General features: G+C 39.1%; 2 protein-coding genes across 3 annotated transcripts in view; one reads left to right on the forward strand and one right to left on the reverse strand.

The window, feature by feature from the left end:
• Positions 1 to 2: 2 nt before the first annotated feature.
• FAM162A (family with sequence similarity 162 member A) overlaps positions 3 to 13,444 on the forward strand; it is a 27,063-nt gene continuing 13,621 nt past the window's right edge. The window contains exon 1 of one of the 2 annotated variants that reach the window (XM_079156024.1): positions 3 to 131. In XM_079156024.1, the coding sequence (XP_079012150.1) occupies positions 98 to 131 (34 nt within the window). In that variant the 5' untranslated portion in view covers positions 3 to 97. Of the gene's footprint in view, positions 132 to 8,465; positions 8,695 to 13,444 lie in introns of those variants that run through there. The other variant, XM_079156025.1, reaches the window with a different exon arrangement.
• Positions 12,038 to 13,235, reverse strand: LOC306670951 (pyridoxal phosphate homeostasis protein-like). The gene has a single exon (XM_079156022.1). The coding sequence runs from the start codon at positions 13,208 to 13,210 to the stop codon at positions 12,539 to 12,541; it is 672 nt and encodes a 223-aa protein (XP_079012148.1). The 5' UTR covers positions 13,211 to 13,235; the 3' UTR covers positions 12,038 to 12,538.

The following is a 13,444-nucleotide window of genomic DNA, read 5'->3' on the forward strand; positions in this document are numbered from 1 at the left end:
GTACCGCCCGCTGGCACCACCCACGTCCCTCCCACGGCTGCGCTTGGTGACATTGAGCGCACCAGCGCCACCGCTGTGGTTGGCGGAGTAGGCGGCCATGGGGAGCCTCCGCGGCCTGCGCCTGGCGGTTGGTGAGACTCAGTGGGCTGGGGAAGGGGAATCCTGCGGCCCAGGACGGGGAGCTCTTCGGTTTCACGACGCACGGTGGCTCGGAATTCTACCTTCTTAGTGTCAATAATGGGAGAGAGCGAGGGCTGAGCAAGCTGCTGCTAAGCAGACGCTGGGGCCTAACCCTAGCACCTGGCTCTCTATTTACCCAGCTCCCACCAATTTAAGGGGCCCTTGCACCCTCCTTTCCCTTCTCTCGGGCCCCAGCCTCCTCTGAACTCAAATCATTTGCTATTCCTAGAACTTCATTTTGCTTTCCACCTTAACCTTCCCTACCCGTTACTCTAATTGAATCTTCCCTCTCCGCCTCGCTCCCCATCATCAGATGAGTTTATTCATGCTGTCAGACAACCTGAGCCTGGAGTTTTACATTAAGTGTCTGAATGGGAAAGGGGTTTAAAGTCACACAGAATAATAATAAATGTTTTCTTTAAACGGAGGAGGGGTACATTATTTTTAAACAATCTTACAACTAAGTGCTTTGAATTTCTTGGAGGAAAGTTTTATGTAAATACAGGATCTGCAGTTTGTTTTCTCAGTAGACATTTGTGTGGTGGGTATTTTGAAGTTAGGAACTAATTCGTCTTCTTCAGGAAAGCAACAGAGCTTTGGCATTACTGTAGGACTGAGAAATCAGTGTTGGCATCTTCACTCTTGTAGGTGCCAGGACAGTTTTCTTGGTCATCTTTATGAAATTTGATGAGATGTAATGAGCTTTTGCTTTTGTTCCATGGTACTAGATTATTAAAAAGTTGTTCAATTCTTAAAGGAAGAATAATCCCAAACTCGTTTATTGAAAGAATGCAAATATACATTGTTATGTAAATGAAATAGTGCCAAAAAGATAGTGTTGTGGCTGAAAGGCCCTGGATTTGATCTCCAGCACCCCCCACAAATAATGAATGTGTAAATTTCACAAGCTTAGTATGTAGCCTGCATTTTCCCCCAAAAGATAACGTTTTTACTTGGCTTATCTTGTGTTTCAGTGAAGAATGTAATGGAAAATCTGTTTCGCTTAGAGATTATTACTTCCTATAATGCAAATACCCCCTCTGCTAAAAAAGAAAAGTTCAAATACTAGTATTGATTTCATTTGATTTTGTCAGTTTTGATTTAATTCATCTAAAGTCTTTTGTGTACATTCTATTAAATACTTTAAAACTTTTCAATAGGACAAGTGAAAGAATCAGTGCTTTGTAAAAAAAAAAAAATTAAAACAGGCTGTGTGAAAGCGCCTTTGACTAGTTGGAATTCAGATTGATTTCACTTCTTGTCTTAGACTATACTTGTGCATCATGGAACTTCCAAAGCTTCTCTGCAGGCATGCTTTAGGACTTTACTATTGGGCACTTAACCAAGGCAATTCCTTCAGCCAGTAAAGAATAATTTATTTTACTTCAGATAGAAAGACTTTAATAATACCTAAGGTTGAGCAATTCTTTATAAATGATCTGTGAATGCATGATATTTTTGTGAGCAACATCATGGGATCTGCTTTATTTTGTCTGTTTTATAGTTAAACATATTCACATGCATTTATTTGATCAGTTTCTCACAGCAGCCCAATCTGGTAAGTCTTATTATCCCATCACATTCCTGTAAATGAAACAGGTTAGAGCATTAAGTGATTTGTCCATGATCACTTCCAGAAAAAACAAAAAAAAGGCAGTGCAGAAGGCAGTGCCCTCCCCTTCTGAAATTTGTGTTCTTTGCCATTGTTGAAACTGCTCATTCAGCATATGAGTACATAAGTATTTGTCATGGCCAAGGGTCTCATTAATGTGAAATGGAAGAGTCATGAAATGCAAATTTATTTTTGAAATGGAAATGTACATTTGTGTGCAAATGGCTTTTCAAGAAAGAAGATTGATAATAAGCAACCATAAACAAAGGAATGAGAGATCAAATAGAAACATAATGTAGGCACACTTACCCACAATACTATTTGGAGTAAGCTGCTATTGTCTATGACCATAGGACCCTGAATGCACCTGATCTTCTCAGGAATAAGGTCCTCTAGGTGAATAAAATTTCAAATAACAAACAATTCTTTAAACAGTGGACATTTACAGTTAGTTTTTTCCATTAGAAATCTTTGCTGTTCTCCTTAAGCAAACAATACAGGCTTTTATGGACTTGAATTTCTTGAGTGTTTTGTAAATGTAGATATAGGTCAGGTTGTTAACTTGCAGTACTTCAGACACCTACACAGACGAGAGGTCTTGTGAACATCTGAAATTTTATTCAAGTTTCATGATTATATGCTTGTTTTTGAAAAAGAGGATCTAAAGCTTGCATCAGTTACTCAGAGCAGTTTATAAAAAGCATGGGTATGAATGAATGGGAGTTAAACGGCTACTGACCCACATTGCTGTGGATTCCAGGAGGCTAAAAACTGGATCTTTCTGTTCTTCTTAAATCCTCAGGTCATATTTTGATGAGGGACACTAGGAAATATCTTGGAATAAGTAGATATAAAGTGATTTTCCATGCCTCTTTTCCCCTGAGAGTAGAATGAAGTAGATGCAGCTTTTAGGACATTATCTCTTTCTGTAGGATGATTATTAGGTCAAAAGAATGAAATGGCCTTACCAGAATGTTTCTTCACACATTCAGAAAAGTTTTGTTGCCTCAATCTCCATTGACTTGTCAGACTTTAAAATGATGTTATTATCATCATTTTTATTCCCAATGCAGTGGACTGTGGGCACCTTCTTGTGAGTTGAACTCACATCCCAGAGCATATAGAGTCAAGGGATATCTTACAAGTTGTGTAGTCCAATTAATTTTTATACATTTGGTAACTAAAGGCCCAAGAAGGGAATTGACTTGCTAAGAGTCACACACATACAAAGCTGTGACATAACCAGTATTTCCTGGCTCCCATTCTGATTTTATTTCCACCTCACTCTGCTCCCTCATTGCTTTTTTGTTTGTTCTTACTAACCACTCCCATCTTTGGCTTTGCTTATCACACCCCTCCAAGTCTTGCCAATAGATTTTTATTGAGCACACACTGTGTGCCATATATATTGTGAAAGCTCTTGACATGAATGAACTGCTTCTTTTCCTAGGGCTAAGTTTATTGCAATGACTAAACCAATCTATTCAATGCACCCAGAGAACCTATACAAAATAATATATATTAACTTCTGGAAATTGCTGCTGTGGTCTCTTGGGGCCAGTTCCTGCCAACATTGTGCTTATCTTTTCCCAATTTTACAATTGGAGTGTTAAATTGATAGCTTGAAATCTGCTGTGGTGAGGGTTATTGGCAACGCTGTAGATGAGGATTTCTCACCAGTCTTTCCCAGGAGCCAGTACACAGCTGGCTTCAGGAATACTGAGAAAGGAAAAGATATAAGGGTAGGATTTGTCAATAGGAGGCTTCCTTAGACATCTCTCATTGGAGGAGGTGGAGTAACATGAGCAAAGGTAGGAGCAGTAATGTGGACAAGTTCTGAGGGAGAAAGTAAGGAGAAAGGATTGGCTTAGATTTCGATCAGGAGATATTAGCTCTTTATGAGGAGTTTGAATTGGTTTGATTTGAATTAAAAAAGAAGCCTTTAAGCAGAACCAATCAAAGAAACATCTTTTGGGAAATTTTCAAGACATTTGCATACAAGATAAATTGTTGTGGCCTGGGACAATGTAACAATAATCCATGTGTGACGTAATGGTGGAAATGATAAAAAAATAAAAAAGGATTGTATGTAGAAAATGTCTTGAAGAAGCAAGAGTTTAGAGAATACTGCATAATTTAAGATAGAACTTAAAAGACAAGCATTTGAGCATAGAGTGCTGCACAAGTATTACTTCATTGTCAGAAATAAGGAAGCTGGGGAAATAATCAGGAGTAACTTCAAAGATTTTATGTTCATTTGGCAGAGAAAATGCATTGTTTTGGTGTAGGTGGCTTTGAGTTATAGGTGATGATGGGAAACCCTCTATCAAAGACCAGAAGACACAGGAACAGAAAAATATAGGCGCCATCATTGTAGATCTGATTATTAAAATAGAATGGAGGAGTCCTTCTGTAGTAGCACAGAATAGTGGCAAGGACTGAACCTTGGAGGTCTGTCATAGTTTAAGTAATAAGAAGTGGCAAAGAAACATTAACGAAGATAGACTATAGAAATTGGATGTGAAGAGAATGTGATGTGTAACAGAAGAAAGGATTGAATGCTTGTAGAAGAAGGAGATCGGTGTAGTCAGATGGCCTGGAAGATGGGAAGTGTATGGTAAAATGGGCTCCTGACGAGTCTCAAACACGTGGTCATGGGGTGAGAACAGGATCACCAGCCTTAGAGCAATTTCAGTGAAGCTATTGAGGGGGAGAAACATTGTAATGAAATAAAGTGTGGGTGGTAAAGTGAAGGTAATAAATATATGCTGTTCATTAAATCATCTGAGCTATGAAAGGAAGATTAGTATTTTATTTATAGGATCTGTTGAAAACAGGGTGAATGTTTTATCCAAGATAGTGGAACCTATGTTATTGGGACGTGCTACAGAAATTCTTGTCATCTGCTGGAAGAAATATATCTTGCTTTTACCTTTCTGGAAAGCAGTTTATTTTGCATATAGTCTGATCTTTAACTCTCTCCTGTAAGATTTTATTCTAAGAAAACAGATTATTAGGAATGTCATCAAAGATTAATGTAAAAGAACTGGGCATGGTGGCAGGCTGCAGTCCCAGCTACTTGGGAGGCTCAGGCAGGAGGATCAGTTGAACCAAGGAGTTTGAGATTAGTCTGAACAACAGAGCAAGACCCTGTCTCAAAAACAAAATAAAAGAAGTACAGAAAACTGGTCATTTAAACATTATATATAGTAGTGAAAATTGGGAACAAATCCAGCTGTATGGTATGATTTAATTCAGGTTATATCTGTGTGTTTAATGTTACACAGCTCTCAGTTGTTTGTTTTTTTTTTTTTTTTTTAATCAATACCTGGGAATAGTATTTGTGACTTACGCAAGAAATAGTATTGTCTGATTATGAAAAATGTACATTGTGTATGATAATAGGAAAAAATCTAGAAATACACTAAATTGTTATCTCTGGGTAGTGTGATTATTAGTGCTTTCACTTTTCTTGACAACTCTTTTTAGCTTCTAATTTTTCTGTAATGAGCAAGTATTTTATAAAGGTTTTTTGTTGCTGGTTTTTGTTTTGTATTATTATTTAAGATGGGGTGATGCCCTTGGCAGGAAAAAGGCAGTGGAAGGTAAGGAACTAGAGGTTGGGATAGTTTGGTGCGGTGTCCCTCACTAGAGCCATCACAGATGAAAGGGCTCGCTCTTTCAGAATGGAGGAGGATTGGTGTTCTTCCAAGCTTGCAAGGAAAGATGAGAAAACAGATGGAGGCAAACAGAGTATGTCCTACAACTGGGGTCCACAGCCATGCCTGGAGAGTTTCAAATAGCCATTGTGGAGAGAGGGCTAGACCATTGATGAGAGGAGAAAAGATCTTTAGGAATAGCTCCTTGACCAGTAACTATCATACTAGAATTGTAAGACTTTTGTATAAATTCTCCCCAGCTTGAAAACTATCCAGGTAACAAAGGTTTATTTATAAATCTTTGTTTTTAGACTCTGAGGTTTCCGCCCCCCCCCCACACACACACAAACAATGTTACAAATGGTAATCAGGGGATTCCAACCAACCCACCAAAACTGAGTCACTCTGTCTCAGTTTTCCTCCTATATTTTTCTCATCTTCTCTGTTGCAGGTATCCTCTTTCCTTTATATTACCCAAACTACAGGGTTGTAACATCACCTAACTGGAGGTTTCCATAGCCACATCACCCTCTCCTGCTCCCTTTATCCCATTTTGCCCTCCCCTCAGGCCCATCCTTCATTCTATGTCAAGATTTGCCTTCCTAAAACACAACTTTTTGTAATCCCAGAGGCTCTGGAGGCTGAGGCAGGAAGATAACAAATTCAGAGCCAGCCTTAGCAACTTAGTGAGACCCTGTCTCTAAATAAAACATAAAAAGGGACTGGATAGCAGGATATAAAATCACCAACTTAGGTGCCCTTCAACAGATGAATGGATAAAGAAAATGTGGCGTGTGTGTGTGTGTATGTTATATATATATACACGTATGTACATACACACACACAAACACACACACACACAATGGAATATTACTCAGCCTTGAAGAATGAAATTATGGCATTTGACAATAAATGGATGGAGCTGGAGAATATCATGCCAAGCAAAATAAGCCAATCCCAAGAAACCAAAGGCCAAATGCTTTCTCTGATATACAGATGCTAATTCAAAATAAGGGGTGGGGTGGCTAGGAAAGAACAGAGTTACTTTGGATTAAGTAGAGGGGAGTGAAGGGAGGGGAGGAATTTTGGGGGTAGGAAGGATAATAGAACTAATTAGACATTATTACCCTGTGTACACATATAACTATGCAACCTGTAGGATTCTACATCATGTACAACCAGAAGAATGAGAAAATATGCTCCATCTATGTATGACCAGAAAAAAAGGGGGGATAGAGCTGGGGATGTGGCTCAGAGTTAAGCACCCCTGGGTTCAATCCATGGTAAAAAAAAAAAAAAAAAAAAAAACAAAAGCAACAACAACAAAAAAGGGGCTGGGGTTGTGGCTCAGTGGTAGAGCACTTGCCTGGCACTTGTGAGGCACTTGGTTCGATCCTTAGCACCACATAAAAATAAATAAAATATTGTGTCCATCTACAACTAAAAAAAAAAAAAAAAAAAAAAATGAACAAGCCCTCAAACATTAACTTGATCTGAGCTTTTTCATGATCAGACCTGAATGGCTTGAAATCTCATGTCTGCAAATCTGACAAGGGATGGACTTTTTTATGGCTTCAAACACTGATGACTGTTCCACTGTGTGATTGACTTCTGGATCTGTCATCCAGGCTGTGAACATTCACAAGCCTAACCACCATGTTAATAAGATTCATGCTGACATTCTGGGACTCCAAATCTATGTGATGACACTGACCCCATTCACTCTAGCTATAGGTGTTGTGACCATCCACGCTCTCCCACAGTGAGTCCTTTTTGTCTGTTGCACACATGCACACCAAAAAGGTTTGCCAAATAGGCAGTGCAGTGTGGACTGAGAAATGGGGAAGTGGTGTTTGGGGTTTTTTTGTTTGTTTTTGTTTTTGTGGTCAACCTATCTTTGCTTCTAATGTGGGAACAAAATTGGTGTCTCTCTATTCTATGTGAGTTCTGGGTGGGAATGAATGCTTCACCTTCATAAACTACATAATTGACATAAATTAATCATTATCCTACTAGGTCTACTGAGCAGTTGTAACATTTAACATATAATTTTATAATTAAGAAGTTACAATATTGATTAGTGTATGCATGGGGACTTAGATATCCCCACGGTAAGAATACATCTCGCTTCTTTCTTCTGAGACTTAAAATTGACTCTGATTCACAAAACAAATCTTCAAAGTTCCTTCCTCATACTTGCCCTTTCCTGTGACAGCAAACATACTGGTAATATCTTATTTCAGTTTATAAAGATTAAATAGCCATTTGTGAGCTAATAGGAGAACCTCCTAAGTTTTTACATAGATTAAAATCTCTTTCCATGGAACATGGGAAAGGAACGTTGTTGCTCCAGAAATAACCTCTTCAAGGTCATGGTAGCGTGGAACATTAGGGAACGGGGACGAAGTAACTGAACATTCTCACATCTGTGTGGCAGGATCTGCTCTGTGGACTATGGTCACTCATTGTGAGATAATCAAACAGCGTTCACCCATGAGGGCAGGCAGGTGCTATAGATGAGGGACACAAAATAGAATCTCTTTTTTCCAAGGGAGGTAAGACAACTGTAGGACACTGCATGTCACCAAGTATTGGGTAGTGTGTTAGAGAATGTGTGCTCTGTAAAATCTGAAAGTTGGGCATATTTTAATACATTCCACAGGAATTCCAAACATCTAAAATAATGGATTACATATTGATGTGTAGAAGTTAGAACTGAGGTAAAGCTGCTTTTCCATGAATTAGCTATTAAAAAGAGGGATTTTGAATCCACCCAGAGACAAAGGTATCCAGCCTTACACATGTACTCTGGTCATTTACATAGCCTGTGTTCAGCAGGGATGACAAATGGTTGTTATATAGAAGCTTTTCTCAAACATAGCAGCATATAGAATTATTGGGGAATCTTGAAAAATATGCCCAAGTTCTGCTCCCAGAAATGGGAATTTAATTGCTCTGTGTTGTGCTTGTGCAATGAGTTTTTTTTTTTTTTTTTTTTTTTTTTTTTTTTAAGATACTGTGGAGATTCCAATATGCAAAGTTTGAAGTTTACTTTTCCAGAGCAGTGCTTCTCAAACTTTAGGATCTGGGGGGCTTATAAAAACAGATTTCTACTCCCCAGCCTCAGAAAATCTGACGGTTTGGAGTGAGTTGCAGAATCTGCATTTCAGTGAAGCTCCTCGCTGAGGCTGAGTAGCACCGTTCTAGAATATATGGCATTGGTCTCCATTTGTCTGGCACACAGTAAGTACTCAACAACTGCTGAGTGAATATGGTTGTCTGTTTCCATCTCAAAATTTAATATTCATATGAGTCACCTGGCTAGTTCATAAAAAATGAAGATTTAGATGGTATAGGTCTGGGTGGGAAGTGAGGGTCTGCATTTCTAACAAGCTGCCAGGTGATGCCAGCTACACTTGAGGATAGCAAAGGGGGAGTGTGACAAAATGTATGCCATCATTGTCTCACCTCATTTCCACCAAGGTACACTAGTCAGATGACCCTCACCTGTACATTCTTGGTCAACCTGGAATTGTTCACTTTTCCTACTGTGCCCCAGCCCTTTCCTTACCTCTCTCATTCCATGAGTATTTTGGAATGCAAGTGAGAATAATATTTTTGTAGAGATAATATCAAATTCTCTAATTTTTTTAAATAGGAAATATTTTTAAATTCATGTTTAAAAGAGATATAGTTAGTAACCATGTGCCTGTTTTTTAATAGGTGCATATTTAAAAATTTTTTATTTGTTAGTGGGCCTTTTTTTTTTTTTATATATGCAGTACTGAGATTTGAACATAGGGCCTCACACAGGCCCGGCAAGCACTCTACCACTGAGCCACAACCCCAGCCCCCCAAGTACCATGTTTTTAAAAATACTTTTATTTTGGAATGATTTTAATTTCCAAAAGTTGCAAAGATAGTACAGAGTTCTGTAAACCCCTCAATAAATTTTTTTAATGTTAATATTTTATGTAACCATGGTACATTTGCCTAAATTAAGAAAGTAGTACATTACTATTAACTAAAGTACTAACTTTATTCATATCTCATCAATTATATCAGTGATGTCCATTTTCTGTTCCAGAATCCAATCCAAGAAACTGCATTGGAGTTAGTTGCCATGTCTCCCTAGTCTTTTTTGTTGCTAACAGCTTCTCATTCTTTGATTTTCATGACCTTGACAGTTTTGAAGAATGCTGGTCAGGTATTTTATAAAATGTCACACGATTTGGGTTTGTTTAATGTTTTCTCATGATCTGACTAGGGTTATGGGTTTTGGAGAAGAATATAATTATCACAAAGGTAAAATGCTTCCTCATAGCTTCATATAGGTGTGCATAAAAGCCACATGACTTTAACTGGTGATTTTAACCTTGGCCAGTTGGTTTCACCTAGGAAAAGTTCCTGTTTTTTCCCTCTCCATTAGTTTTTGAATGGAAGTCATTAAGTTGAATCCAGGAAGAAGGATCTACATATATTTGAATTTTTTTTGGTAAGAAAATTTATCCCTTGTCCCCATTTATTCATCTTGTTATTTTTATTACTATGGGCTCATACTTCTTTATGTTGGTTATAGTCTCTTACAACGTTATTTTCTCAAATTATTCTAGTTTAAGTTCTTTTAGATCAGTGCCTGTGTCCCTTCACATGCTCCCATCCTTTTGTTTTTTGAATACTTTTTTCTTTCTGGTACTGAAAGATGCTGTAGTCTCTTCTTGTATTTTCTCTGCCCTGGTGTTGATCAGCCATTTCTCTCCAAGTATCCCTGATTTATTTTACTAGAGAGTGGTATTTAGAAACTCAGTTCTGCAGAGTGAGCAGTAGCATTGCTCCTGAAGTGTTACTGATTCCAGGCCCTTCCAGTTATTTGTGCTAGGAAACATGTATTCTCCAGCATGTTGGTTGATGTTTTAAATTTTGTGTATGTTAAAGATCTTGTAAGTTTTGTGAGTTTTGACAGTCGTTTTTTTTTTTTTTTTTAAATACTGCCAAACTTCATAGCTAGCAACATGTTACTTGCAGCTAATCTTGATAGTAGGTTAAACAAAACTAAATTTGATCATCTTCTAAATGTCCCTTTCTCCTCCAGCATTCACTGAACTTTCATTTATCATCACTGATTCTCAAAAGATTTGTCATGTCCCATGTTGCATTACTGTTCTCCAGGAGTATCTTAAAGTAGTCTCAGGGGGGAAAAGGCATTCTCACCCCTGTCCACTTCCCATTCTGAGCTTGGAAGGGATTTTTGTAGAAAGGAGGGAACTATCAGAAGAGAAGGTAGTACTTGAATCAGTCTTATCCCAGTTGGCTGTCTACAGCCAGGAGCTAGCAATGATACTTTTTTTTTTTTTTTTTTAATAAATCTTTTGCTTTGTAATTGGCACAGATGGTATAATTCAAACTCACATTTTTATTTAACAGACTCTGAAATATCACACTATAGCTCTGATTGAAACAGTACAGGAATCATAATGATGTGTTACAAAATTACATTCAGCAGCAGCATCATGTTCTCAAAGTTATTTCATAAAATAAAAGACTAGGATTTGAATAAATAAGAGAAAAAGCTACCTAGAAAATAAACAACAACCCACACTGAAGCCATCTGTCATGACTATTAGAGAATTGTGTTTTCTGGTTTTTGAAGACATCAATACTTTATTAACAATCAAGAAGAGCTGCAAAATTCTGGCTTATAAATTCAGTGGGGAACTGTAAATATGCCTAGAAAATGCTCCCTTAGAAAGGGAAGGTCAAAGGAAGGTGTTGTTGAAACCATGTGCCTGAACTGGCTTTAAAGACTCCATCCCCACCACCTCAAGTACTGGGAATAGAATCCAGGGACTTGTGCATGCCAGGGAAGTGCTCTACTACTGAGCTATACCCCCAGCCCTTTTTTATTTTGAGACATGATCTCGCTAAATTACCCAGGTGGGCTTTGAACTTAGGATCCTCCTGCCTTAGACTCCCCAGTGGCTGGGATCACAGGTGTGCACCACCATGCCTGGCTAGAACTTTCATTTCGGAGGAGGGGTGAAATTCACTTTTTTTTTTTTTGCTAAAAAATCACCAGAAAGAGGGTTATGGTGGAGGGGAAATTGTATTAAATTCTATCGCTGTAGGTTCTAAAGGAAAAAGCTCAAAATTCTATCTGTTCAGGAAGATGACAGAAAGACCAAAGTCTTATTTACAGTTAACCCTTATAATTTCAGGGTCATTATCACAGTGGTCAATGACACAACCTCTCCCTAGCAAAAATTGTGTTTTGAGCCTTAATTTGAGCCACTCTTTATGTTACCTACATTGACATTCCAGAACAGCAAATACCTTCCCTATCTACTGAACAGCAAAGTAATGTTACCATTAAGTAGGGACTTGTAGCAAGTCTATAATCATAGGAATTTCCTATTAAAGTGGAAGGAGGGGCTGGGGAGATAGCTCAGTTCGTAAAGTGCTTGCCTTGCAAGCGCAAGGTCCTGGGTTCAATCCCCAGCACCGCAAAAAAAAAAAGGGGGGGGGAGGAGGGGGGGGGGAATCCCTCTGACTTCCATAATTATAGGCATCAATGACCCCCCCCCCCCACCCCAGTACTGGGGATTGAATCTAGGTCCTCACACATGCTAGGCAAGTGCTTTTCCACTAAGCTAATACCCAGCCCTTTTATTTTGAGACTTGCTAAGGGTCTAAGTTACATAGACTGGCCTCCAACTTGTGATACTTCTGTCTCAGACTCCCCAGTAGCTGGGATTATAGGTGTATGCCACTACCTTTGGCTCAGTGACTCAAATTTTAACTTGAAAAAGAGATTCACAGATTGGTTGGTGCTTGTCTATAGAATTCAACATTAAACTCACTTTCCAGCTACTGATTTGGTATCTGCTCTGTAGATGAGACTGGATTTCTCAAATTTAATCCAAAACCATTGCTTGAGGCAAGCTTTCCTGTGTCAGATGGTTCCCATCAACACATGTAATCATCAGCGCTCTATCAAGGTCACAAGAGAGCATGACTGGGCTGTAATATGGCAAATATCAAAATGAGAATCACGGTTAGTGCATAGTTAGTCTTCTTGGTTGTCCTTAGCTCAGTGTTCCTGTGCTACCCCCACTGGGGCCTTTAGGTCTGCTGTACTCTTGTCCAGGGCAGGTTTCTTTGAGAAATCCCGTGCTCCAAAAATGGTGCTTCCTATCCGGACATTTGTAGATCCTACTTCAATTGCATGCTGGAAGTCCATGGACATGCCCATGCTCAGCTCAACTTGGTTGGTGGGGATGCTCAGCTTTCTACACAGCTCCTCTTGCAGGGACAGTAACACCTGGAAGTCGGGATTTGGTCCTTGATTAAGATCATGCCCAAAGCTTCCTATGGTCATCAGTCCCACGAATTCCAGGCTGGGACACTTGGCATTTATGTGTTCCACCATGGCTATTGTCTCTGAAGGTGGAAGGCCATGTTTACTGTCCTCTCCACTGGTGTTAATCTGGACCATGACCTTCAACCTTTCAGGAGAACCTTTTTTCTGCCAGGAACTGTTCACTTTGTCTGCTAACTTCATAGAATCCACTGTTTCCAGCATGAAGAGGTTGGGGACAGCCATCAATTTGTTGACATTTTGTTTCTGTAGGTGGCCAATGAAGTGCCATTTGATCTCAGGACATGAAGACAGAATTTTAGGATTTGATGCTTTTTCTAGCAGTTCCTGAACATAGTTCTTTCCAAAAGTGCGCTGGCCATGACCATAGGCCTCAATCACCATATCTGCTGGTTTGGTTTTGCTGACTGCTACTGCTACTAGCCAGGGCAACTATGAATCTTTATCCTAACTTCCTGCTAGGGCCCTGGGGACATAGAACTGGTCAGTCAGGGACAGGCTGCAAGAACAGCCAGAGGGTTAAAGGGCTATTTTTCTTTGGGTTCAGATGTTTTTAATTGTGATCTACCAGAGGATGGAAAATTTTTGTCTTGGATGTCCGGGGCATATGTTCTATCT

Source organism: Sciurus vulgaris, assembly GCF_902686455.1.
Source record: "Sciurus vulgaris genome assembly, chromosome: 10".
In the NCBI taxonomy this organism is placed as follows: Eukaryota; Metazoa; Chordata; class Mammalia; order Rodentia; family Sciuridae; genus Sciurus; species Sciurus vulgaris.